This window comes from Populus euphratica, unplaced genomic scaffold (genome assembly GCF_000495115.2).
Source record: "Populus euphratica unplaced genomic scaffold, PopEup_1.0 scaffold489.1, whole genome shotgun sequence".
Lineage (NCBI taxonomy): Eukaryota > Viridiplantae > Streptophyta > Magnoliopsida > Malpighiales > Salicaceae > Populus > Populus euphratica.
The window spans coordinates 43,952-68,556 of record NW_011500363.1 but is presented as its reverse complement, the minus strand read 5'-3'; the positions used below and the strand labels follow the sequence as shown (position 1 = coordinate 68,556).

Below are 24,605 nucleotides of genomic sequence, written 5' to 3'. Positions count from 1 at the left end.
CTTGAAGTATCAATAACTCCTTAACTAAAGCATGTTTTATAATAATATATCTAATAATATAAGATACCTTTAATTTGTTGTAGATGTTCATTTTAAATGCAGGCCTATCATATAAATAAAATGATTAATTGTGAGTTTAAGAACTAAGATTGAAAGGACAAAGAGATGATCAAATTTAGAAAAGAAATTTTGGGGCAACCCAAACCAGAACATTGTTTGGTAATTGGGTCATAATTGGAGCTGTAAATCTTGGATTTAGGTCTATTTTATATGGATAAAAAGGTAAGAAATAGACCTACAACTTTCATATAGAGCCCAAGATTTAAAAAGGTCATTTTCAAGTTCAAATTGTAGCAACAACAAAGAAATCCAAATTTGTCCTACAAGCCCGAACACTGTTTAGTGTTTGGCCCATATCTGCAGTTCTAGAAGTCCAAATGACCTCTATTTTTTTCCTGAAAAGCCAAAATAATTTTCTACAACTTTTATATTTCAAGTGGTTCCAATTCTGACGTTATAAATGATATTTTAGGCAGACAAGAGAAGATAAGGATTGTCACTAAGTCAAGAGTTGGTCACCCACTCATCAATTAGTCATCAAATTAATAGTTCTCAATTTTGGCCTATAAAAGGAGTCATTTTCCATGCATTTAGATATCTTGCTTTTTAGATCAAGATTATGCTCTTGCTTTATCTCTTTGTATTTTTATAATGCTTAAGTTTTGCTTTCATTAATATCAAGTTCATGCCTTTCATTTCCTTTCTTTTACTTAGTTAACTTTTATTTTATTTATTTTTTTCTTTCATTATATTTAGTTAAGTTTATTATGTCAATGTGAAAAAGTATTAAAAGAGTGTCAAGTGAATGGTGAGGACCACCCTTTAATAATGAAAGGGAACATTTATTCAGCACTACGATGGGTTCAAACGTAGGCAACCACCTACTTTCATAAGTTTAATATTATTTAGTCAACCATAAACCCCCAATTAATTTACATAAGGGAGAGTTAATAAAGATCTTTTTTAAAAGTTTTTGTTATTTAAGAGATTAAGTAGTCATGGTAAGAATAAGTGATCAATCTATGGTCACTTTGGTATCCATAAGTATAAGTCTTGTGTGGTTATTATTTTCTTGGTATTAAAGGACAGATGCTAAAAATAAAAGAATTATGTAGTTTAAAGAAGTATTCCGACATATATGGAGCTAAACTTTAGGCTAGTGATAAATATAGTATAAAAAAACAACTATTGGTCTTATGAGCCTTTAATTTTGTTCTAGTTGGTGTTCTGTTTTTTTATTGGAACAATAAATTTCCGTACCAAAGCATTTTGGTGTTTCGTTATGAGGTCTTGTACTATACATACATAAATACATATACACACATGCATATATAATTCAAAATATTAATTGAACATACATTATTTCAATTCAAATTTAAAAATAAATTAACTTTACATTTTGCAATATAAATACAATTGCAAGCATCTAAACATAATTTAAAATTTAAAACATTTCTAAATAGTTAAGAGTTAAGATGAAAGATAACTTTCACTTATTATTATTTAACATAAATAAAATGAAAATAAAAAATTATTTTGAAAGATATATTTTATGAACTAAATAGTTCACAAAAAAAAATAAAAGGAAAATAAAAACCTAAAGATTTTAAATAATTAGCTAAGAAGAGGAAACTATATAATCAATACTATGTATTTTAGAACATTCCATTGGAAAAACTTCATCATATATGACATATCCCTATTTTTAAAGGAATTTTCTAATATTTCTATCAAAATAAATTAAATTAGATTTAGTTGATATGATAAAAATAAAAAATGGATTGAATTAAAGAGTGTATAACTGTATAAAATATTAGGAACAAAATGCTAGACTAACAATTCGACTGACCTCAGGTAGGATGATTTTGGGTGACAGTATATTTTCTTTAGTATAACTTATCTCTTACATTAGAATTTTATTGACTAGTTAGAATTTTTTAATAATCATGATACTAGGTGACAACTCCTTTACATAAAGTTTTAGACTTTTCTCCCTCTCTTATGTAAAGACCATTTTCCCTTTTCATAGGAAAGAGGGATAGATCATCTTAATGCCAGGTGTGATAATTGTCATACGTGTGCAGTGATGTGGCAATCATCATTCTAGATCGGGATTGTCATGAATGATATGGATGTAAAGAATAATAAATTCTTGTTCTTTATCTGTAAAACAAGGCAAATAAGAGTCATCATCTAGTATTATTATCACAAGAAAACCTAATGGTTTGCAAGAGTTTGGATAAAGGGATTAGTTATGCAAGAAAAAGACATATCAGTCGTAGCACATCCTACCTATGATAAGCTGCTTTGTTGTTTATTATAAGTTGTGTTTCTCTATGTTAGTTTATCTAAGGTTTAAAAAAAGTTCACCTCAATAAAAAAATCATTAGCTCATTAAGTTAAAATCGAGTCATTCTAAAACCCAGAAAAGTCTATACAAGATTTAAGAAAAGTCCTCTTTAGTAAAAAAATTCTTATCTTTTTATATTAAAACCTAGCTATTTTAAAGCCCAAGAAATCAAAAAAAGAGTTTTTATTTGATATTTTAGCCAAATTCTAAAGGATAATTGCAAACATTTTGTGATACTCATTAACTTTTTTTTTGTATTTTTCAAAGTACGATAAAAATAAAATTTTTATGTTTTGTATAAAATAGACATGAAAAAATTAGAACTTGGTCATATGCACACAATATAAAATATATTTTTTTGTGTTTAGTAAATAAGGAAATATTTTAGAAATTTTTGGATTTTTTTTAATTTTTGCGAAAAACAACTATTTTTATATAGGATCATTATTTTACACTTTAAGTCTCTAACTCCATTATTGAGTGAAATTATTGGAAAAATATGCAAGAGTACCACAAATAATTTTAAAATGGCTCTTGAAAGTTTTTAGAATTTTTAAAAATTTATTCGGGGTCTGTTTGACAAAAAAAATCATTTTTCCTTTAAATGAAGTTGTCAAAATAAACCTAATGGTATGCTTGTCAAACACGCCCTTTAGCTATAAAAACCTTTATCAAAAACTTGCCAAACAAACAAGACCTAACTTAATTTACCCGAAGCCAGACCAATCGAGTTGACCTAAAATCAATGGTTTGATCATGAAGCAAATCTAAAACTTTGATTTAACTCAAAAAAAAGTTCTAAAATAAAGTAAATATCCAAAAACATATTCAACTAGAAAAACATAAAACATCTTGACAAAACTAGATCATACATGCGTAAAATGAAGAACACAATGAGTATTCTTCATAAACCCATAAAACATAACTCTCACCATCGACATATAGCAAAACCAAGGGCAAAAAAAGATTATAGATCATGCAAGGGTTAATAATCTAGCACTTATTTACTTCGAGTATCATTAAGACATCATGACTTGATTATGGAGGGTTTTGATTTAAAACCAAAACTTTAAGATTAAAATCATGAACAACATGTTATTGAGGCAAAAAAAAAAAAAAAACTTAGATTACTGGCTAATGGGGTTATATGAAGTGGTTAGTGCCAAGAAATGAACTAAAATTGATCCAAATTATATAGCTAAGACAATATTCTTCCTAAAAACATTGATTATAAAACAAATACAAAAACCCAGAAAACTCAATATGGCAGATATGTAACCAGACTCCTAAAAAATACAATAAAAGCCTAAAGAACAAACTAAACTTAACAACAAAAGCTTAAGCATATTCAAAATAACTTATTTTGACCATTAAAACAACAAGAAACATGGAATCAAAGGCAAAACAACAAATATAGCCTATGTCCTATAATAGGCCAAAAACATATTCTAATAGTGTTTTAAAGATTGTTTTTCACATTGTTAACTATAAATAAACATTCATTTGGCTTAAGCAAACCTAACTAAACACTAACAATGGTCTAAGAACATCAAAAATAGACAACAACCAAACCTTTAACATGTACTACCTATAAAGAATTCATTGATTGCCTTGAACAATCAAAACATGCTAAGAATGTATCTCAAACTAATATTTATCACTTTAGAGATAAAACTAAACATCTAAACTAAACCTTAAACAGCACTTAAACATACATATGTATATTAAAACATGATATGGTTAAAAATAAAAAAATAAACACTTATTGCATCTAACCTAACAAAAGGCTCTAAAAAAAGGCATATAAGACATTTAATGTAAAAGATAACAATGAAAACATAATGAAAAAGGAGCAATTGTGCTCATTAAGCTATATCCCTTCATAAAAGTTGAAAACTTACCTTATCTAAAGATGTTGCCTCCTAAAAATCTTTCCTTAAGTGATGGTAAGTGTGGCCATATAGTTGTATGTCTGAGGGTAAGTGAAGAGCTTGGTGACAATGGTGAGGATACATGGGTTCAAAAGGTAACCACTTTTTTACTTTCTTTTTCTCTCTCTCTCATTCTTCCTCTCTTTTTTATATGGCTTTTTGCCTTTATTTTAAAAACTTCATTGGGATCCTTTTTTAAAGCTATCAGCTGGACCATTCTCTCTTATTAATGTATAAGAATCAATCATGGCAATCTATTAAAGTTAAGGCTTAGGCTTTATAGTGTTATAGAGTCAAAAAAGGATACACTAGTTAGCCTAACTGGTTGGGGCATGAGTTTTGGCTTCTTGTAGTAATGCCTTTAAGGTTATGAAAAGGCTTTTATTCTATCTATATAGGAGTACAACATGTAGGGTGTGAGAGGTATGTTTATTGTCTTGTTCGAAGAAGAGATAAGGGTAATTTTAAACTTAGAAGATTGTAACAGAACCAAGCTTCTGAGGGCTTTTAGGAAAGAAGAAAATTTATAGCAGATCACCTCACAGCTTTTTTATATTCTAATTTTTGGACTTATCAAAACAACGTTGATTTAAACTAAAATTAAATATTTTGATTAAAACATATCGTTTCATTTAAATGAAATGACACTGTTTTAATAACCCTTGGTCAATTAGGGTTCTAAAATTAGGATTTAATTAAAAGTCAAATTAGTTCTTGATCTTTTGAATTTTTTTAATTGTACTTGTAATTACTTTATAACTTTCAGTTTAGTTCAATTTCATAATTGCCAAACTTAAACACTGACACTGAAGTTTAGCGTCTTTTTCATTTTAACCCTTAGTTTATGATTTATGTAAATTGATTTCTAATTGACCATTTAACTTTTATTTTTTTTCAATTTAGCCCCCTAATTTCACTAAATTCAATCCCTGGAGTTTTGCGTGTTTTACAAGTTGATCCTTGATTTTGATTTTTTTTTTAATTTAGCCCTTAATTGACTCTGAAACTCTAATTTTCTTGCAATTTCATCCCTGATTTCACCCATTTGAGTTTGAAAAAATTAAATTTGATTATTTAAAATTTTAATCTTCTCAATTAAGCGCAAATTAAGCTTCCAAACTTAATTTTTTCACCAATTAAATCCTTATTAAAATGAATTTGACCCATTAAAAGTCTGGTTAAATTTTTGCACCTAATTAATTCTTTTAATTTGAATCAAATTAATTCTTAAACTTAATTAATTTTTAATTGGACCTATGATTAATTAAATTGGCCAGTTAAAAGTCTAATTAAGTCCTAAAACTTAATTTTGACATAAATTCATCTAATAATTCTTTAGTTTGACCTTGAATCTGCATTGTCCTTCAGTCTTGGGAATAATGGAAGTATAATTCGACTTCCAATTTTGTTCAAAACTCTAGTTTGATTTCTCCATGCATTTGAAATTTCTCTTACCTTGTTCTTGTGAAGTTGCTAATCTTTTTTATCTTTCATTTTTGTTTATTTTTATTTTAAAAAATAAAAATTTTGAAGGTAACTCAAAATCATGTTATCATGTGATGACAATAACAACCATATCTTTATTTAATTAGAGAACTCATCATTATGTCATTAAAAAAAATAAAAGGTGAGAAATCCATACATATAGAATTAAAAGTGACATACTCAAATAATTTTTAATTGAAGATTGGTAAGTGGATATGCCAAATTTCTCAATTTATATATATATATATATATATATATATATATATATATATATGAATTTTAACATTGTACTAGCCCTTAGATAAAATAAAATAAAAATCAATGGACAATTAATCATGTAAAATTAAGAATTTTCATTTTTAATTATTGTTATTAAAAATAAATCATCAAATCAATTTTTAAATTTCCAGTTGAATAATTATAAAGGCGAATAATGCATCCTCCATCTCTATATTCATAGAAGCATCCTAAGCTTTATATCCGTCTCTATTTATAATAGAGGTAGAAGTGGACCTCTAATGTGATTTTTTTCCATGATCAATTTTTATTAAGGTCCTATTTATTTGTTGGAAAGTTTTTTTTAAGTGATTTTCTTATAAAGTGAATTATTTTTTGATGCTTGATAGTGTTATGAAAAATAAGTTGGAAAATATTTTTTAGTGTTTAGTTATGTTATGAAAAATAAGCTAAAAAATAACTTATTAATGTTTTTTTAATTTTATTGAAATAATGAGAAATAAATCTTACAAATTAAAAAAAAATCTAATTTTATAAATTATCTCAAATAAAATAAATAAAAATAAAAATAATAGAGATCAAATCTAATAGATAAAAAATTAAAAGATGATGAAATTAAAATAATTATAATTATAATTATAATTTCATAAATTATTTCAAATAAAATAAATATCAATCAAAAGAATGATGACCAAATTTTATAGATAAAAAATTTCAATTAAAAAAAAATGATAAAAGAGAAGTAAATAACAATCATAAAAGTAAAAATCAAATTTAATATAAAAATCATATTAAATTAAATTTTAAGGGATAAAATTAGAAGAAAAAATTCAAAATAAAATATACAGTAATCAAAAGTTTGAGAATAAAATTTAATATAATCAATAAATAATATAATATTTTAAAAAAAATTACAACTTTTAAAAAGTATTTTGTATTCAAAATAAAAAAAAAATATTTTTTTTAAATCCAACCAATTTTTATTTTAACTAAAATATATTTTGTGTTGACTAAATGTTTTAATAATAAATAAATATAAGAAAATTTGATTATTTTTTTTTTAAATTACGTCCCGTGAAACAAACGGATTAAGTAATGATAAAAGTAAGAGGCTGAAGCTCCAACGGCTTGACAAGAAAACCCCTCCACTTCTATATTCAAATTAATCGAGTGTTCTTGCCCATCTTCAGCTAGTTTCTATAAAAATAAAAATAAATAAAGTCCTGGAAATGGAGACAGTATCAGAGTAAGGATACTTATCGTTGTCATCCTGGAGAAGGGATTTTTTTTATATATAAAAAAATAGAATTAGAAAGATGGAAGGCAGTGAAAGCGAGGCAGTGTTCGAATCCCTAAATCTGAACCCCCAACTTTTCATCAACGAAACTCTAAACACCGTCGACGATTTGCTGGACGACGCTTTCCATTTCTTCCACCAGTCAGTACCATTTCCGTTTCTCTTTCATTTCTCTAATCATGTTACTAATTATTCTTGTTTTTTTTTGCCACCCCACAGGGAAGCATCAACCCTTTTGAAAACTGACGGCACTAGTAGATCCCAATTTATAAGCGAGGTTTTTTTTTTCCCTCTCTTAATTTATTGGATATGAGGTTAATTATTAGCCTGATGTTATTTGAATTTCATAAAAAAGGGAATTGCTTACATCCGCGATATGATACAATCGGACTTGGATACGCGGTTGGGTATGTGGGAGAAGTACTGTCTTCACCATGTTTTTGCGGTTCCTGAGGGTTTCTGTTTACCTCAAACTGTATGTTCTCTCTTAACCAATCCTTGCAGCTCTTCATTCCTGATGATATTTGTCTTGGTTTCCTTTTTCGTTTTCCACGATCGCCAACCTTTCATGGATTTTTTAAGTTTCTGTTGTGTCAACTTTCCATTTATCGGATTGCGCTGCAAGGTTTCTAGTCATACCCCATTTCAACACTTGTCAGTTCCAAAGGATATTATTATATGTCTGTTACATCACTTTCAATTCATTGTACCTCTTGAAACTTGGCGTTCATGTCAGGTAAGGCGCGGTTAAATAGATACTTGATCAACAGCTTAATTGGCTGAATAGAATTTAGCCTAGTGTACATAGTCTTAAAAGGCACAGGGGAATGTTCATCAACTGGACATGATGAGGAACAATTACATGGAATGGGATGCATATTTTCAGCACAGTAAATGTGAAAGATGGAAGGTGCTATTGATCAGTTTTTTAATGATTCGCTTCCGTGTTTCTTCTTGTGTTTTCTTGTCATAATCCCTTTCTCTTGTTTAGGGCAATGATAATTGTATTTACCTTGTGATCTAGTTGGATCTAACATCTGTTGTAATGTTGTTTATAGGAGTCACCAGCTGAGACTTTCATGTGTCAAGATTTGCTTTCTGATCCTGATCTGGATGCACAGTTGGATATCTTGAGGAACAAGCTTACTAAGGTAAGAACAACTTGTTGTAGAGCAAAAACTTCCATCCATGCGTGGTTTCCTGTTCTGTTTATTTTCTAGATTGTTTTTGTTATGTAAATATATTCTACAGGTAGGAAAGGAGTCTTCTGAGCTGAATCATGAACTCCAAGCCTTGGAAAGGCAATCTGCTTCAAGTGATCATTGTGCAGAACTTGTTAGTGAGGCCCTGCTATTATATGACCAAGCCTCTACGCAAGACATGTATCAAGGTAACCGTTGAAGCCTTGAATATGTTGGTGATTACGTGTTTACAATGCTTTGACATTTTCAGAAAGCAAGTTTTTGTTTGAGGTGGACCTTTCCAGTTTTCTGTTACTTGTGGTTTTGTTTGCTCATAGCAGTCATTATTGTTGGCAACAATCTCCACTGTTTTGAAACAGAACACTGTTGTCAATTTTGTTTCCCATTTCTGTGTCACCGCCATGTATGCCTAAGGTACTGTTGCTTCCAGTGTAAACCGAAGCCCTTAAATAGCACACTGATATTCTGATTCTCATGAGCTGTGCTTCATGTTCTAGGAGGTTTAGTGCTATGCACACACTTTCTAACTTTTTGAGTCTTTAGAATATTCAGTACTGCTGTTTTATTTTTCCCTAGATTTTATTTTTTTCCTGTAAATTATGTTTAACCAGCTTGAAGTCTTTTAAAAATGTATCTTGAACCAACACAGAATTGGTTGCAGAGCTATGCTGAGGGGATTTTGCTTGTAAATCCTTGAAAGTTTATGCAGCTCTTCAACTCTGGCTTGTGAAGAAGTTTTCGCTGATATAGTGCTCTTTATAATAAATGCCTCTTTTTTCTTCTTTCCCTTGTAGTGTATTGCAACGTGCTAGCAAGTTATACCTTGTGAATATGCTTTATCTTGTGCTATCAGCAACTTCAAAGCCACTAATGAAGAACTTCGTATATGGATGCAAGGATTTATGACAACTCTTAGTTGATCATATAATTATTTTTAAACTCAGCTCATTTAGCTGTTTATATCCCTGAAATTCCCCATAGGACAAATTGTTATGTAATTTTTATTAGTTCTGCAATTTGCTATTGACAATTGCTTCTCACAGATATGTTGTCAACCATGTCTGAACTTCATGAAAAAATGGAGAAGCTGAGGACCAGAAAGGTGGAAAACTTAGAATGCATTAGAGCAAAGAGGATTAATGATCCAAACAGAGATTTATTGGCATCAAATTACAGGAAGGGTAAAATTAACTAGCAACAATTTTGTTGTTTGGTGCCTGGCAAGCTTGGTGTGATCGCATTTAAAAGTTTGCGTTTCCTGATGCTTCCTTTTGTTTTCTAGGTCTCCCAAATGCAACAGTGGAGGATATTCAAGAATTTATGGCTGATTTAAAGCATATGTGATCTGAGCGCTTCATATGATGTCAATCAGTCTTACAACTGTGCTGTGTACCGGTGATGCTAACATGATCCGATCCTCAATAATAACCTGTAGTTATTTCTCTTCCCAGGTTCTCTAATTAGCTTTGGACAAAATGGGATAAAGGAGGCCTTGTGTTTGTCTCTGAATGGGAATTGGTAGTGGAAATGTCTTAGCCAGAGACTGTAGTGCCCCTCAACCAAGCCCCAACCCCACTACAACAATGTGTTCCAACCAGTTTGTTGTCTGTCAGTAATTCAATGATATGAAGATTCCAATCCGTACAATCCAACGTCCCAAGCTGGGGATCTGATTTGTGAACTATCTACTCGATCCTTTTCTATTTGATTTCTCAATTAGACGTTATAATATATACCAATAACAACTATTTGATTTCTCAATTAGGAAAAATTTACTTTGATAATTTCCTTAACTTTACACTTTATTTTGAAAATGTCTTCTTCTGTTCTGATCGAACAGCCCTTGAAAGCAACTCTTCGGGTCCAATAGTTGAACCATTGTTGAGTGCAGACCGTGTGTTCCGTCCGTAGTATTACTATTATTAGTATCATCAATAAGCGGAGGAAGGCACAGGCAACTTTGCTCTCTAACTTTGTTTTCTTTGCGTTTTGTTCTTATTATAGCTTTTTGGGAGTTGGGAGTTCCATTATTAATGACTCAAGTTTAAGCTTTTTGGGAGGTGGGTGGGTAGTGGGGTTGGGTTTGTTACTGGGAGTGATGGAATGAGTGGTATGATTTTGTGTGGTCACTCTCAGTGCAGAACACATGTGGTTTCCCGTTTCAAATCCCCGACAATTTTTTGTGCTGCTAGTCACAAAGTGGAATGGAGTTGTTTGAGGGGAGATTATTTGATTTATCCCAATTTCAGATGGCATGGCTTCAAGCCCCTTTTTGTATGGTTTCAAATAAAAACTAAACATGAGAGAATCGAGCATTCGCAAACACCCACAAACAAAATGAATAATATTGCTTCTTTCTGAACTGTAACCCTCCTTAGGAGCACAAATAGTAGAAAGCCATGACCTTAAGAACTCTTTCCCGGCAATATGGTTCACAACAAGAAGCCTATATACAATTATATAGCAGTGAAAACTGGAGAACAAAGAGTACATGTGGTGAGAATTACATCTGCTTTGCCTAAAAAATCATTTTCTGGAGGCCATACTGCTGAACAGAAGTACACCTAAGCCCCCAATTACTATAGTTAAAATAAGCGGAAAGGTGATGGAATCAGTGTCGGCTGTACTGTTTATAATATCTGCACGAGACCTCTCTCCCCGGTGTTCATGCAGAAGATTGGTTAGATTATCTAATTGGTGCATTATTTGACGCTGTCCCCGTGCAATTAGAAGTACCTGTTCAGGCCATGGCTTCAGCAATCAAACAAAAACAGTTTTCAAAGGAAAATAGAACAGGGAGTTAAATGTGTGGTAGCAATCAAAGCAGATTCAGATGGAAGCAATGCTGAGGTTGACTCGCACCATTTCTGAACACGCTACTGCTGATCGATTGTAAGTCACTTTGACAACATTATCCCAAACAGATCAAACTCTTATAAGCCTACTCCCCATTATGTCAACTGCTATTCCAATTCTCAAGCATGAAGGCTAAAGAAGCTTAATACACCTCTAATCCAAGGAATTTCGTCTATCAATTTCTTTAGCAAAGAGTGTCATTAACATGGTAATTAGAAATCAGAAACATATTGAGTTTTAATCTCGAAAATTGCCAGAATGTATAATTTATATCCAGTTAAATCCATATAAATCATCAACTAGTCGTCCTAGCACACAAGGATTGTTTCTCTTCACTATTTCCTTGATGTAGTTTTCCGAGCACACAAGGATAGTTTCTCCTCACTACTCCCAACAAAAAAATTACACGTTTTCTGTTATGTTTAAGACAGTTTATTCCAAAAGTATACGATACAAACACTACTATTCTAGCCTATCCTGTTCAAATGAAAATAATGTCACTTTGTTAAGTTGTTCCACTATTTCTAACAAGTGAGAATTTTACACCTATTTTCTTTGTTGTTTCAACAAATTTCAAGAACTTGAACCCAAAAGTAAAACATAAAAAGCTTACTATTGTAGCATATTTTGCTCAAAAGAAAAGACGGAGAAATATCTAACGTAGTTCTATTGAACAAGGTTGTTCCATATTCATGAATATCATGTAGAAATTAGCCTTGCACACATACACCATATTACGGTTAACCTCGTGATTTTACTCTTTTTTTCATGCCAAAAGCTCTTAAGAGATAAAGTTGTGGTACCTCTTCCATTAGTGGAGACTCCCTAGTTAACTGGGAAGAAGATGAAGAATTTGGCAGTATCGATCCAGTTAGCGAGCCATTTCCCAAGCCAGTAACAAATAGAGAAGTTGGTCCAGATCCATTGCAGGGTTCGCCTTGCAAAGCCACATTTTGTTGGCTAGCTGAAACTTTTCTGGTGGAAAACTTGGAATTGAGCTCCTCAATGCGAGATGTAAACTCATCCATCCTCTCATTCAGTGTGGAAATTTGCTCAGAGAGTTGAGTAATGACACCCTGAAACATTCCAGAAGATAAAATTATGATTAAAATAAAAATAAAAGTTACATTCAGAAGGGATGCAGGTAATGAAAACAGAAAAACTATGGGAGAGAAAAGGCAACCATTCTTGTCAGAAAAAATCAAAAGGAACAAGAGTGCATTCTCTAGCAAGTTGGATCTGACTGGCAAGAATTGTTTTACCAGAAACCATAACAAACCCATGTAAGAGGAAGAACAATTAACTAGAACTAGGGAACATACTACCTAAAAGAAGTTTGACAAGAACTTGAAACAATCATCTTCCCTATGTTCTAGATAATGAATAACAGAAAGTTCAACACTGATATTTTCTCAATTATGTCAACAGCTGAATAACTGCTGAGAATGCCGAGGAAATAGACCATTATACTGCCTTTTACCTCAATGCCTCTGATGCCAGGAATACACTCACCTGGTTGGCAACTGCAGCAGGTGACTCTACAGTTCTTCCATCAAATCTTCTATTATTAACGGCAAGTCTTGTCAGCTTGGACAGATTCTTCTCCCGTTGATTTGAATATGAGAGTGATAAACTGCTGCACATTATGTAATGTCGGATGAACCATGTTAGTTTCATAGATTGCTAGTATTAGCCTAATAGAAGCATTGCAGATATTGCTTCCAGTTCCACAATTTTGAAATTGGGACTCTTGGTTACTCTGTGAGTGAGAGTGTGTGTGAAATAAACAGTTGAAATTTCCAAACATGTACAGTTCAATTGAAAGTCGAGTGATATTTCATTCTCAAGCAATCATCCGATCAAGGAACAAGATTAATACCCAAATAGACGCCTACCTATTTGATATTCCTATCTTTCCTTTCAGTTTATTTATTTATTTTGTTCCTTTAACTGTCTTCTTGTTTAGGAGGGAAGATAAATCAAACCATGTGTCAGAACTAGAGAATACCGGCCCAGATATTTATTTCTCCTGTCTGCAGAAGCTCTGGAAAGGGCTTCTTTAGGGCTTGAAACCAAATCATCGTCGATGCTGAGCTTTGTTTTCAAATCATCTGGCAATGCCTGCAGATTGATCAGATAAGGATTGTGCGCAACTCAGGAATATATTTTCAGCTGAAAGAATCATACCATGACATCATTCACAAGCTTCTCTAGCTGAATCTGTTCTATGTATGTGCGAGGAACATATGAGCCATCCAAGCCTAGGTGCTCCGCAACATATTTAACGTATAAACGCTCTTTACCTTGCACCTTCCCATGAACAACATGGATTTAATTAGATCCAAGCTTTGCAAAATTTAGGCAATAAGCTAATAATAATGGATTGTATACTAGAAAGGTAAAACTTCCATCTCTAAAGAAACATAACAAATGAGTTGCTATTGTCTATCTGATGCACAAATGCTATTGTCTATCTGATGCACAAAATCTACAGCAGTTTATTGCCAAAGAAAATGTGATGCGTAAGCGTTGGTTATCTTAGATTGAAATAACTGGAAATAGAGAAAGGTGAACGAGAAAAGAAAGAGGACGAAGAAAGGATGGAGAGAGAGAAAGATGAAAGAAGAGGAAAGAGATAGAAGTGTTGTATGTCTTACTGTGTAGACCCACAAGATGGGGCATAAATGTCTCTTATGCCCATCTTGTAGGAAATTGAGTGAAACATCCTACTACAAAAACCCTTAGTAAAAATATAAGCTAATTGATTTCAAAGTTTACAAAAAGTATACAAATTGTCCCATCATCATTTATTTTCTTCTTGATAAAGTACTTATCAATCTCAATATGCTTTGTCTTGTCATGTTCAACTAGATTATGAGCAATATTAATGGCCGCTTTGTTATCACAAAACAAAAAAACAAGATTATCACTTGTTATTCTCAGTTTCTCCATCAGATTTTTAAGCTATAAAAATTCACAGACTCCATGTGTCATAGCCCTATATTCAGCCTCTGCACTAAACCTTGCCACCGCTGTTTGTTTCTAGCTTCTCTATGAAACTAGATTACCACCAATAAAAATGTAATATCTAGATGTAGACTTTTTATCATTTGGAAATCTAGGCTAGTCAACTTCAGTAAGGACTTCCATCATCAAATGACCATTATTAGAAAACAACAGTACTTTTACAGGAGCTAACTTCAAATATCTAAGAATACGATATTCAATATTCAGATGAGGTGAGCGAGGATTATGCATAAATTGACTAATCATAGATGAGTATAGGAGAGAGCAGTCAACCTCCCAACTAATCTTTGATATCTCTCTCTATCCGCTAGCTCACCTATACAACCTTTGTGGTGATGGTTGGTTTCCTTTATAGAATTAATAGGTTTGCATCCCAACATTTCAGTCTATGTAAGTATGTAAGTAAATAAAGGATATACTTTCTTCGAGAAATCAAGCCGCCCTTATTTGATCGAGCAAGTTCGATTCTCAAGAACTATCACAATTTTCCCTTGATCTCAAACCTCTAGGCAAGATAAACCTTCAACAAGGTGATTTCTTCATAATCATTTCTTGTCACCACAATATCATCAAACATATACAATGAGAGTCGTGGTCTTACCATTACAATGTTTGATGAACCAAGTGTGATCTGCATTACTTTGTTTGTCCCAAAACGAACTATAATTTTGCTAAATTTATCAAAACAAGCTCGTGGAGGTTGTTTTAACCCATAATTTTGTCCTTTTGCAAGCAAAACCAAGGGTACCTTCATGTAAACCTCTTCTTTCAAATCTCCATGCAAAAAAAGCATTCTTTACATCTAATTATTGTAAATCCCAACCCAAATTTACACCACAAGATAAAAGGACCCGCATAGTGATCATTTTTGCTACTAGAACAAATGTTTACAAATAATCAATGCCAAAGGTTTGAGTGAAGCCTTTTCCACCAATCTTGCTTTGAGCCCATCAAGTTTTTGTTTAACAACAACAAAAACCTACTTACATCCTAATGTTTCTTCTCAGAAGAAAAGGTGGTAAGCTTCCATGTGTCATTCTTTGCCAACACATTCATTTCCTCCACCATAGATATTTTTCAATTTGGTTCCCCTATAGCTTCCTTCCAAGCATTTGTAATTAGTGTAGAAAACAAAGAACATTTAAAGGCTCTAAATGAAGAAGATAAACAAGTCATACAAAATAAAATTAGATATAGGATACTCAATACAATTTTGAAGGAAGATCATCAGCATCAAAACTATGAACAAAAGACTCAAAAATGGTGATAGGAGGTATACCAAAAGGAGAAGATCGTGACATTGAATCAAAGGTTGGCTATTGACTTGGTCGAGTATGCAAAATAGCTTTATCTATTGGCTTCCTCTGAGAGTAAGTCAAGATCTTCTTCTCCCCATCTTTTGAGATATTGTATCTTTCTTCTCCTTCTTTATTTCTAGTCCCCACCTCTTTCTCCTCATCTATAGAATTATCCTTCTCTTTCTCCCCCCTCACTTCCATTTTCTAAATCAAATTTGGAATGCTATAGAGAAGACAAGGACAAAGTCAGATTTTCCTTTACACCACTCCCCCCCTAAAGAGATGAGTTAGTGAAATAGGCCTCAGTCTCATAAAATGTCACATTCATATTAACAAATGTTTTTCTGCTAGGAGGATGACAACATCTATAACCTTTTTGAGTGGCAAATTAACCAGTAAATACACATTTTAGAGCTTTAGATTCTAATTTTCCAACTGTTTGTTAATGAACTCGAACAAAACATACACAACCAAACACATTAGGAGGAACTACAAAAGAGCAAATGTCTCTAGATAATCAATGTCAAAATGTAATGCTTCTCTTATTAATAGATGAATAAGTAACATGTGTATGCTTTGTAGATTCACATACATCATATAATAAGTTCTTTCACATTATAGTGTTTTTGACATGGTTGGAAAGATCCTATTTAAGGCTATAAAAGAACAATGCCCTAAACAATTATGCCCACTGATATAACTGTTGTTGAGCAGTCATTGAAGAATCAAGTTTCAAAGTATATCTACCTATACTTGTCCCAACCAGGTTAACAAAATCCACATTCAATAGATACAAGTCATCTTTCACTGTACCACAGCTAATCACCTTCCTCATCTTCTAAGTCCTTAAAACACAAAATAATTTGAAAAGAATGAGACTTTACAATTTAAATCTTTTGTTATTTTACTAAAAGAAGACAAATTATTAAAAAAAATGGGGAACATGAAGAATTGAAGACAAGAAAAGTAAGAGTGCATTAAACTAAACCTTTCTCAGAAACAAAACATAGAGTGGAATTATTTGCTCCTGAATAAGATAATAAGATAAAAAATGTTCAGAAGATCTAGTCACGTGATCAATTGCTCCTAAATCTATAACTCATGGACTAGAATCAGCTAGTGGAATTATTTAGAGCTGTGACATTTATAATTGTATGAGCAAAGTTGGATGAGAAATTGGAGGGAGATTCAAGCTTGGTCATCAGATGTCTAATCCTCCTTAGAAAGAGTGGAAGAATTTAAGTCTCCACCTGAAGCTGAAATTTCATTCACCACTAACATGTGAGCCTGTGATCAGATAGGTCCAACCCTTTCTCCTCCATGTCCCTTGGTAGAACTTCCATAAAGTTTCTAGTAGGTTTCTCTAGTGTGTTTAGTACACCTGCAATAATCATATTTCAATTGCTCTTTGTCTGATATTCCTTCATCACTAAATCAAGTTTGTCCTTTATTATCCCATTGAGGAAAATGGACAATCATGGTTGATCTTTGTGGAATTACATGTTGTAATATAACATTCCTCCTACTCTCTTTATTTTAAACATATGAGTATGTTTGTCTTAATGAAGGACAATGATCCTTATCTTACCAAGAACCTAAACCCTAATTTGATCGTACTCCATATTGAGTCCAACAAAGAAGTCAATAACTTTCTTTATCCACTAACTTCTGAAATTTAGCTGCATCATTTGGACAATCAACTTGAAAGTCTTGATAGAAATTCAACTTCTGCCATAAACTGTTGAGTTCTGCAAAATATTAAGCTACAATCATCCCACCCTCATGTATCTTATTACGTAGCTCAAAAACTTACCCTGTTTGGTCTCATGTATCGTATTACGTAGCTCAAAAACTTAGGTATCATTACCAAGTTAATAGCATGTTTGATTAGCAACACTCTACATTTTTTTACACAGAATCAAGGAGTAGATAACCATAAGCAATAGAAGGCTCCATGGAGTTAATGTGCCAAGACATAACTAATGAGCTTTCCGAATACCATCAATTAAGCGATGGGTTTGTTGTTGCTTGCCTTCCTTGTTCTTCTGTGATATAATCATACAATCCTTGGGCTTTGATAAATAATAGGCATGATTGCGACCATACAAGATATTTGATTCCATTTAATTTAACAAGACTAATATGAAGTGAGGGATTATCACCAAAAGCTCTAACTCGACTTCCATTACTCTTGCTAATATCATTTTTCAAGTTCCCCCTGAACTTACATCTGTCATGTTTAAAACTAGTACAATCGAACCAAAATTAATCTCAACTCTACAAGAGACCACTTGACTTTTGCTAATCCTTAAAAACCAAGACAAACTCAGTTAAGCATGACAAAATTGGTCTGAATGCCCTTTTCCCTTCATTATATAGAGAAGTTTTATATAATTAATGGCAGATTTCCAGCATCTAAATGCTATACAAGGTAAGTATTAATGGCAGATTTCCAGCACTTAAATGCTATACAAGGTAAGTAAACATCCCTAAAATAATACAAATCAAATCCCTAAATTATCCATAACAAAGCATATCTTCAAAAATGCCAAATATCTTGATCAAAACAATCCCTAAAAGTGGATACATTTTTATCAAACAATCTCTCTACAAGTTAGCAAAGTAAATGACATCATTTTTTGTTGAAACCATATGGCTTTTGTTGCTAGGTAAAAGAGCTTTCAAAAACAGGAAAAGGGACATCATCTGACATCAACACGATGGCATCACTGATGTCAGCATAAGGTTGACTTTTGTTAGTGTTCTTAGTGCTCTGATACCACCATGTTGGTTTTCTTAGATTGAAATAACTGAAAATGGAGAAAGGAGAAGAGGAAGAAGAAAGGATGAAGAGAGAGAAATGAAAGAAGAGGAAAGAGATAAATTGCGTGTCCTTACTGTATAGACCCCCAATATAGACATATATAGAGTATGTATGCAATTACATAAATACCCTGGAAATAGTAAGGCGATGGGGTAATGTGGTCAGTTGATCAACACAACTATTTTAATAGCGGCAGTTGGCTTGGATTTTCAACTGGATAGAAAGTTGAAACTCAAATGAGCGAATCATGTTAAAAAGCATAGTTAAGCCAAGTTATGAGATAAGTTGGAGAGATTAGAACAGAAAACTATTGAGAAAAGAGATACTAACTGAAACGCAGAGAAGATCATGAAAGCAAAACAGCTATAGAAAAGCTAATAATTGAATCACAGCACAAATAGACAGAGTGTTCATCCATGTCAAAAAGTGGAAATATAGAACAGAATGCATAATTGCAATAAAAGGAGAACAGCATGTAGTACCTGAACATAGTGGCGATTAAGTTGTTCAAGCCAGTCAGTTTTGATGGAAACCCTATCATCACAGAAGACATGACTGCTTCTTTTCAGGATGGTTGCAATTGTGTACCCCAATGCCATCAACCCTCCAAGAAGACGTACACTAACCTCAAAGGTTATCCTAGGTGAGATTATAAATGGACTATCTGTAACCCATTCCTGAAACAGAAGCATAAAGGTTAGAAACCCAAACTTCTTAGCACCGTTAGTATCCACAAACTATTCAGCAAAAATCTTAATAATGAAATTAGGCAAGTGAACAAGTTTAATTGAGCAATAAAAAGCAAAGCATTTCTATCATATACAGGTATATATCTTTTCAGAGGTGTATCTGCACTTGTTATTTAATTTTAGTTTTTAAACAGCCAAATGGGCTCTCTAAGATTTGTTGAAACTTTTTCTTCATATTACTACTTCCTAAGTGAAAGTGTTTCTCCATTTTCTTCTTGATGTTTATCGGTCAAAACATACGCAATCGCCTAATCATTGATTGCATGAAGATTATTAATTTTCCTTTATTTGCAAAAGTCATATTATGGAAGACAGCACCATATTCTCTCAAATTACATTTGATAAGACGAACGGCCTGAGTCAAAAGAGTATTGAGTCTTTAGAACAAGAGAGAAAGATGACAAATACCACTAGATTCCACGACTCCAAATAAAAGCAACAGCTCTCTTAAATTATAGAAATATTGTATGATAGCCAACCACCGAAATTCTAGGATCTAAAATCTCAAAGAGCATAACAGAATTTGTTTTCACGGGCTAAACGATCAGCTCACACATCAGCACTGGCTGGGTAAAGAAATAGCAAGAAAACAGCATGGTCAACAAAGTATATAAGGTGTGGCATTACTAGAAAAGCAAATTGAGCAAAAGCTTAGAAGTGAAAAATGCCAATTTTTTGAAAATGACAGTATAAATCTGAAATCATACCCTAGAATTACTTGATTCTAGACCTATAATTGGAGTTTATATCAAGCCTGATTAATTAATTAATTATGGGCAGTAGGACAACTAATTCATTTGTAGAAGGGGTAAAAAGACCTATTTCATAATAATAATTTCCAACTGCAAAACTTGTCTAAGAAGGTGCTAAATCTGCAATCATCCAAACCTCAAACATGAGATTGTATTTTCCATCCCTGTTTCTCATTCTTAGATACGATTGACATGCTTCAGGATCTTCACCAGGTGGTAGAAGATATATGTCATATGTTTCCTCCTTTGTTTCCTTGTGTTCTTCAGAAAGAATGGCCTTAATCTGTTCAACTGTCACTGACCTTGTTGACTGCAGCAAAAGAAAGTAGATGTATAGTTGAAACAAGAATGTAACCATGGCTCTTAACATGAGAAACCATTATAAATTTGGCAGGAAGAAGTACACGTAGATTTACCTTTAAAATGTAAGTTGGGTTCTGAAACCCCGAGAAAGGATTAAACTTGTTGATGATTTTAATGTGTGCAGTTTGGAGATCTGGCTCAATAAAAGCCTTGTACATGGGATAAACCTGTTGAGCCAACAATAAAAAAGTGCAGAGGAATTACCAAAAAATCTAAATAATTTGGATATCATAGGAAACACATCAAGGAAATGCCTGATAAAATGTACACAGTTAGGCTACAAGATAATATATTAGCTTGGATCAGCAAATCACCGTTTCTGAGATTTGATGAATTATTTCTTCAGGCTCTTGGCCAGCACGTTGAATATCTCGCAAAACCCTTTTGACAAGGTCAAAATGAACACCACCAGTGACAGACACACGGAGATCTAACAAAGGTCGCAGTCTTTCGCTTAAGGCATAGATGCCTTCAATAATCACAATGCGGGAACTAGGGACTTCTACAGTCCTGTTAGAAGTATAGCTGAGAAATTATTACTAGGAACAAATAGATTTCTGAAAAAGTGGTGAAGATCTCATGAACATAGCAAGAAAGCATGAACTAGAAATCCCATGAGACGTTCTGGCATTCTTGATGGCATATCATAAAAAAGTGAGGGCCTCCATGAATGCATCATAATTCATTTCATCCCCGGGCTCCTCTCCTAGTGTTGGTAAAACAAGTAGAGATAGCATGACATGCAGGAAAAAAAAAATTCATATATTCAAAAATAGGCCAGAGAGAACCAGAACCTGTAACCTATGCGAGAGCTAGTCTTGAAGTCGTATATGGGAACCTGAACAGGTTTCCCTGCTTTTAAACCATGTATATTATCGAGAAGTGTATTATAATCCATCAACCGTGGATCTGTTTCAAAAAATTAAAATCATTAGAATTCTAAGAATCCCCATTCTCTAATCACTATGTTGATGGATCAGTGATTAAAAAGCAGCCCTAAACTGATGAACAAAATATGCACAAATAATTTTCTCATTACAATTTGCAAGGACCATAAGAATTTGAACTGCATGAACAACTCAAAACTAACCTTATTATTGGCAGGATATTCACCTCATAGACTACCCACTAAATCCTTCTATTGTGTGTTTGGTGCACCGGCAGTTTATTCTCATTGATACAAGATGCTTAAATTACATTTTCCACCAGCTAAATGAGATTAAAACTATATTTCCACACCTTAAACTCAAACTAGAATGATGCTTCATCTCAGTGTAGGAGACCTAGACCAAGATATCTTGCATGATATCTGCCTTGAGATGTTTAAGGTAAAAGGATGTCAGGCAACAGAGAATAAATGAAGGACATTTGTTTGAAAGCACTGCAGGCAATGCAGTTAGTTTGCTGCCAACTTCTAAGAAAATTCACTATTGTCAGAAGTCCTAAATGCCAAAACCACATGTCACATAGGGGTGACACTGTGAGCCATAATCATGACTGCAATAGTTTGGGAAACAGCTTGAGCACTTTTCACTGAAAATTAAGTTCTATTTTTTATTTTAGGTTACAAACACTCAAAATTGAGTTAACACACAAACTACATCACCAGAAATAAATTTCAAGAGCATTTTCATATTCACCATAAATAGATTACCATAGTTAAATTTCTAATCAGTTTTTCTAGAGCTTATAATTTAATTTCCATAATTATCCGCAATCTCATATGGCCAAAGCCATTCCATATTTGCTACAATATGCAGCCACCACCATTTGGAATTTATATATAAGATCATTTATGCTGTTACCTGAATTACCTCAATTTACTTCTTCATTGAGCTCTCCAAATGTTCACTTGAAACACCTGGTACTTTGAGCTTAAGGTCCTAAACTTTGCCAATTTTATATTAGATTCAACAACTATCCTCTAGAACTCCTCGTGTCCTAATAACCATTCATGTACTTTTCTCTTTCTTATTTTAATCACGACCAATACCAATCACTATCCCCTATCGCTTGGTGGTAGAACCAAATCTACAAGAGCGAAAACTTTGACTCTTCTACAAGCCCTTTTTACAACATTTCTTCTTTTTTGCTAACCATAATTCTGCTTCTTTGGCTATCAGACCAGCTATGTATAAGCCAAGTAATGACTCTCCAGGAACTCATCTACCAGGGCATCAATCCATTTTAGCAACTGACATATGCTAGTTCTATTGGTCACACATAAGAACTGTGACATTACTCATTTTAACAATGAGAAATTCTACAAAGAGTTTATCCTTTTTCAGCCCTTTTACCATGTTTAAAATTACATGAGCATTTGCAACCATCTTTGCATAGAAGCAGAGGTCACCTAACAACATTTTCAAACACAGCCATGCATGTCGGTAATCAAAACGGAAGTCACTCATTCTATCCCCCTTTAAAATTCAATTAGTGAAAATAGGCGGAGCCACCAGAAGAAGTTACTGAAATGAGGCTAAAGGACAGAAATGATTTTTACCATCAAAGTTTCCATCAATGATTCGACTTGAATCATTGTAGTTATCCATGGTTATGACAGCAATACTGGGCATAAAGTTGAGCACCTTCTCAGTGAATACAGTCTTTCCGGCGCCAGAAGGACCTGCTACTCCAACTAATATTAATCCATCATTCTTTTGGGCCAGCAACTGGCATGCACGGATTACTATAAAGAAACCTTTCTCAAACGACAATGTTTCTCCAATTGGAACAATCTCATAGCGATCAGAGTCCTTTTTAACTGCTTGGACCTGATCTCTCAAGAGACCGGAACGCCGCCTAGGTGAATCAACACCCGGAGAAGTAGTATCTTGAGCCATTTACTACTCTGTTGTACAAACAACATTGCAGTGCTTTAGATTTAACCGAATTATCTTTTAAAACATAAATAAATAAAAATACCATCCATCCTAATTTCTACAGAGAGATATCATTTTCAACAACAAGAAGTTTCTGAAGCAACCCCGAATTCCCTTATTTAGCAAAATCGTTCTTCCTTACAAGAAATCATTTTCAGGGTCATGATCATGCTGAATAAAAAGTTTTTTTGACAGGGTAACAATCCGCTTAAATTTGCAATCAAACTTCAACTACAACTCTAAGGAGTAAACAGTGGAAGCAGTGAACATAAAATCAGTAAAAATAATACTGGATGCAATATATATGTATATACCTTTATATTGCTTTTGTCTCTCTCTTTCTTTATTCCTTGATTATTGGATTTTCAGAGCTATAAACAGGGACTTGAAACCTGTTGGACTTCTTTTTTCTGGACTATTAGGTTAAAGAGTGGAGTGATTACAAGAGAAGGTGGGAGGAATGTCATGTGGTGGACTTGATTAACAGAGATCGTTGGTTCATTCATTAGGAGGATGGGTTCTAGCAAGTGATAGGACGTGGACCATAAAACGTCCTGCTGCTGATATCATAACCACAAAGATAGTCTTCTCTTCTCTTCCCTTCCCTTCCCTTCCCTTCTTTCCCTTTCTTTCTCTACAAGTGGAGCGTACCGTTTTCAGTTCCCAACTTTTTGTTTAACGTAAAAATTTTCTTTAAAAAAAAAAAAAACCTATAAGAGACCTCCCTCTCCTGGTCTCTTTCTATCTCTCGAGTTACCTCTTTGCTTTCGGAGCAAAATTATTTTTAATATTAGTGTATTAAAATAATTTAAAAATATTAAAAATATATTTATTTAAAATGAATAAAAAATAAAAATTTTAAATTTTTAAAATATTTTTAATATATAAAAATAAACAGTTTACAACGTATTACTAGATAGTTTATGCTAAGAAGTAGACAAAAGTTTTTTTCTTTTTAAAAAATTTAATGATATTAAATGAGCCAAATTATTTTATAAAAAAAATATCATGACAACATTAAAAAAAGCATTTGCAGAAAATAAATAAATTATAAAACTCAATTTTCAAACAACTCAATGCTAAATAATAAAATTAAAAAAAAATAAAATAAAATAACATAAGTCAACATGAATTAGTAACCTGCAATCGAGTTGTGAGCTCAAAACAACGCTATAATAAGCAAATCAAGAAAAACTAAGATGCCTAATTCCCAACAATTTAAATATAAAAAGATAAAATTGAAAAAAAATCAATTAGCAAAGAGAATAAAAAAATACCAAAAACTTGGGCAA

At 32.6% G+C, this 24,605-nt stretch overlaps 2 protein-coding genes across 5 annotated transcripts; one reads left to right on the top strand and one right to left on the bottom strand.

Moving 5' to 3' along the window:
* The first annotated feature begins 7,185 nt into the window (after positions 1 to 7,185).
* MIS12 (minichromosome instability 12 (mis12)-like protein) lies at positions 7,186 to 10,355 on the top strand. The gene is made up of 7 exons (XM_011010490.1): positions 7,186 to 7,501; positions 7,580 to 7,637; positions 7,716 to 7,835; positions 8,419 to 8,511; positions 8,612 to 8,750; positions 9,606 to 9,743; positions 9,845 to 10,355. Exons 1-7 carry the CDS (start codon positions 7,380 to 7,382, stop codon positions 9,904 to 9,906), a joined length of 732 nt encoding a protein of 243 aa, XP_011008792.1. The 5' UTR covers positions 7,186 to 7,379; the 3' UTR covers positions 9,907 to 10,355.
* Positions 10,356 to 10,875: 520 nt separating this feature from the next.
* LOC105114071 (uridine-cytidine kinase C-like) lies at positions 10,876 to 23,989 on the bottom strand. 4 transcript variants are annotated; one of them, XM_011010488.1, is made up of 12 exons: positions 23,628 to 23,989; positions 22,935 to 23,279; positions 21,226 to 21,340; positions 20,746 to 20,941; positions 20,485 to 20,598; positions 20,205 to 20,378; positions 19,050 to 19,244; positions 13,606 to 13,728; positions 13,427 to 13,539; positions 12,931 to 13,051; positions 12,222 to 12,494; positions 10,876 to 11,298 (listed from the first exon to the last, which is right to left on the bottom strand). In XM_011010488.1, exons 2-12 carry the CDS (start codon positions 23,272 to 23,274, stop codon positions 11,089 to 11,091), a joined length of 1,974 nt encoding a protein of 657 aa, XP_011008790.1. In that variant the 5' UTR covers positions 23,275 to 23,279; positions 23,628 to 23,989; the 3' UTR covers positions 10,876 to 11,088. The 4 variants fall into 4 exon arrangements, with proteins under 4 accessions (XP_011008790.1, XP_011008789.1, XP_011008788.1 ...); XM_011010487.1 differs by having other exon boundaries at positions 12,931 to 13,054; positions 22,935 to 23,282; positions 23,628 to 23,988; XM_011010486.1 differs by having other exon boundaries at positions 12,931 to 13,054; positions 23,628 to 23,988.
* Positions 23,990 to 24,605: the final 616 nt, after the last annotated feature.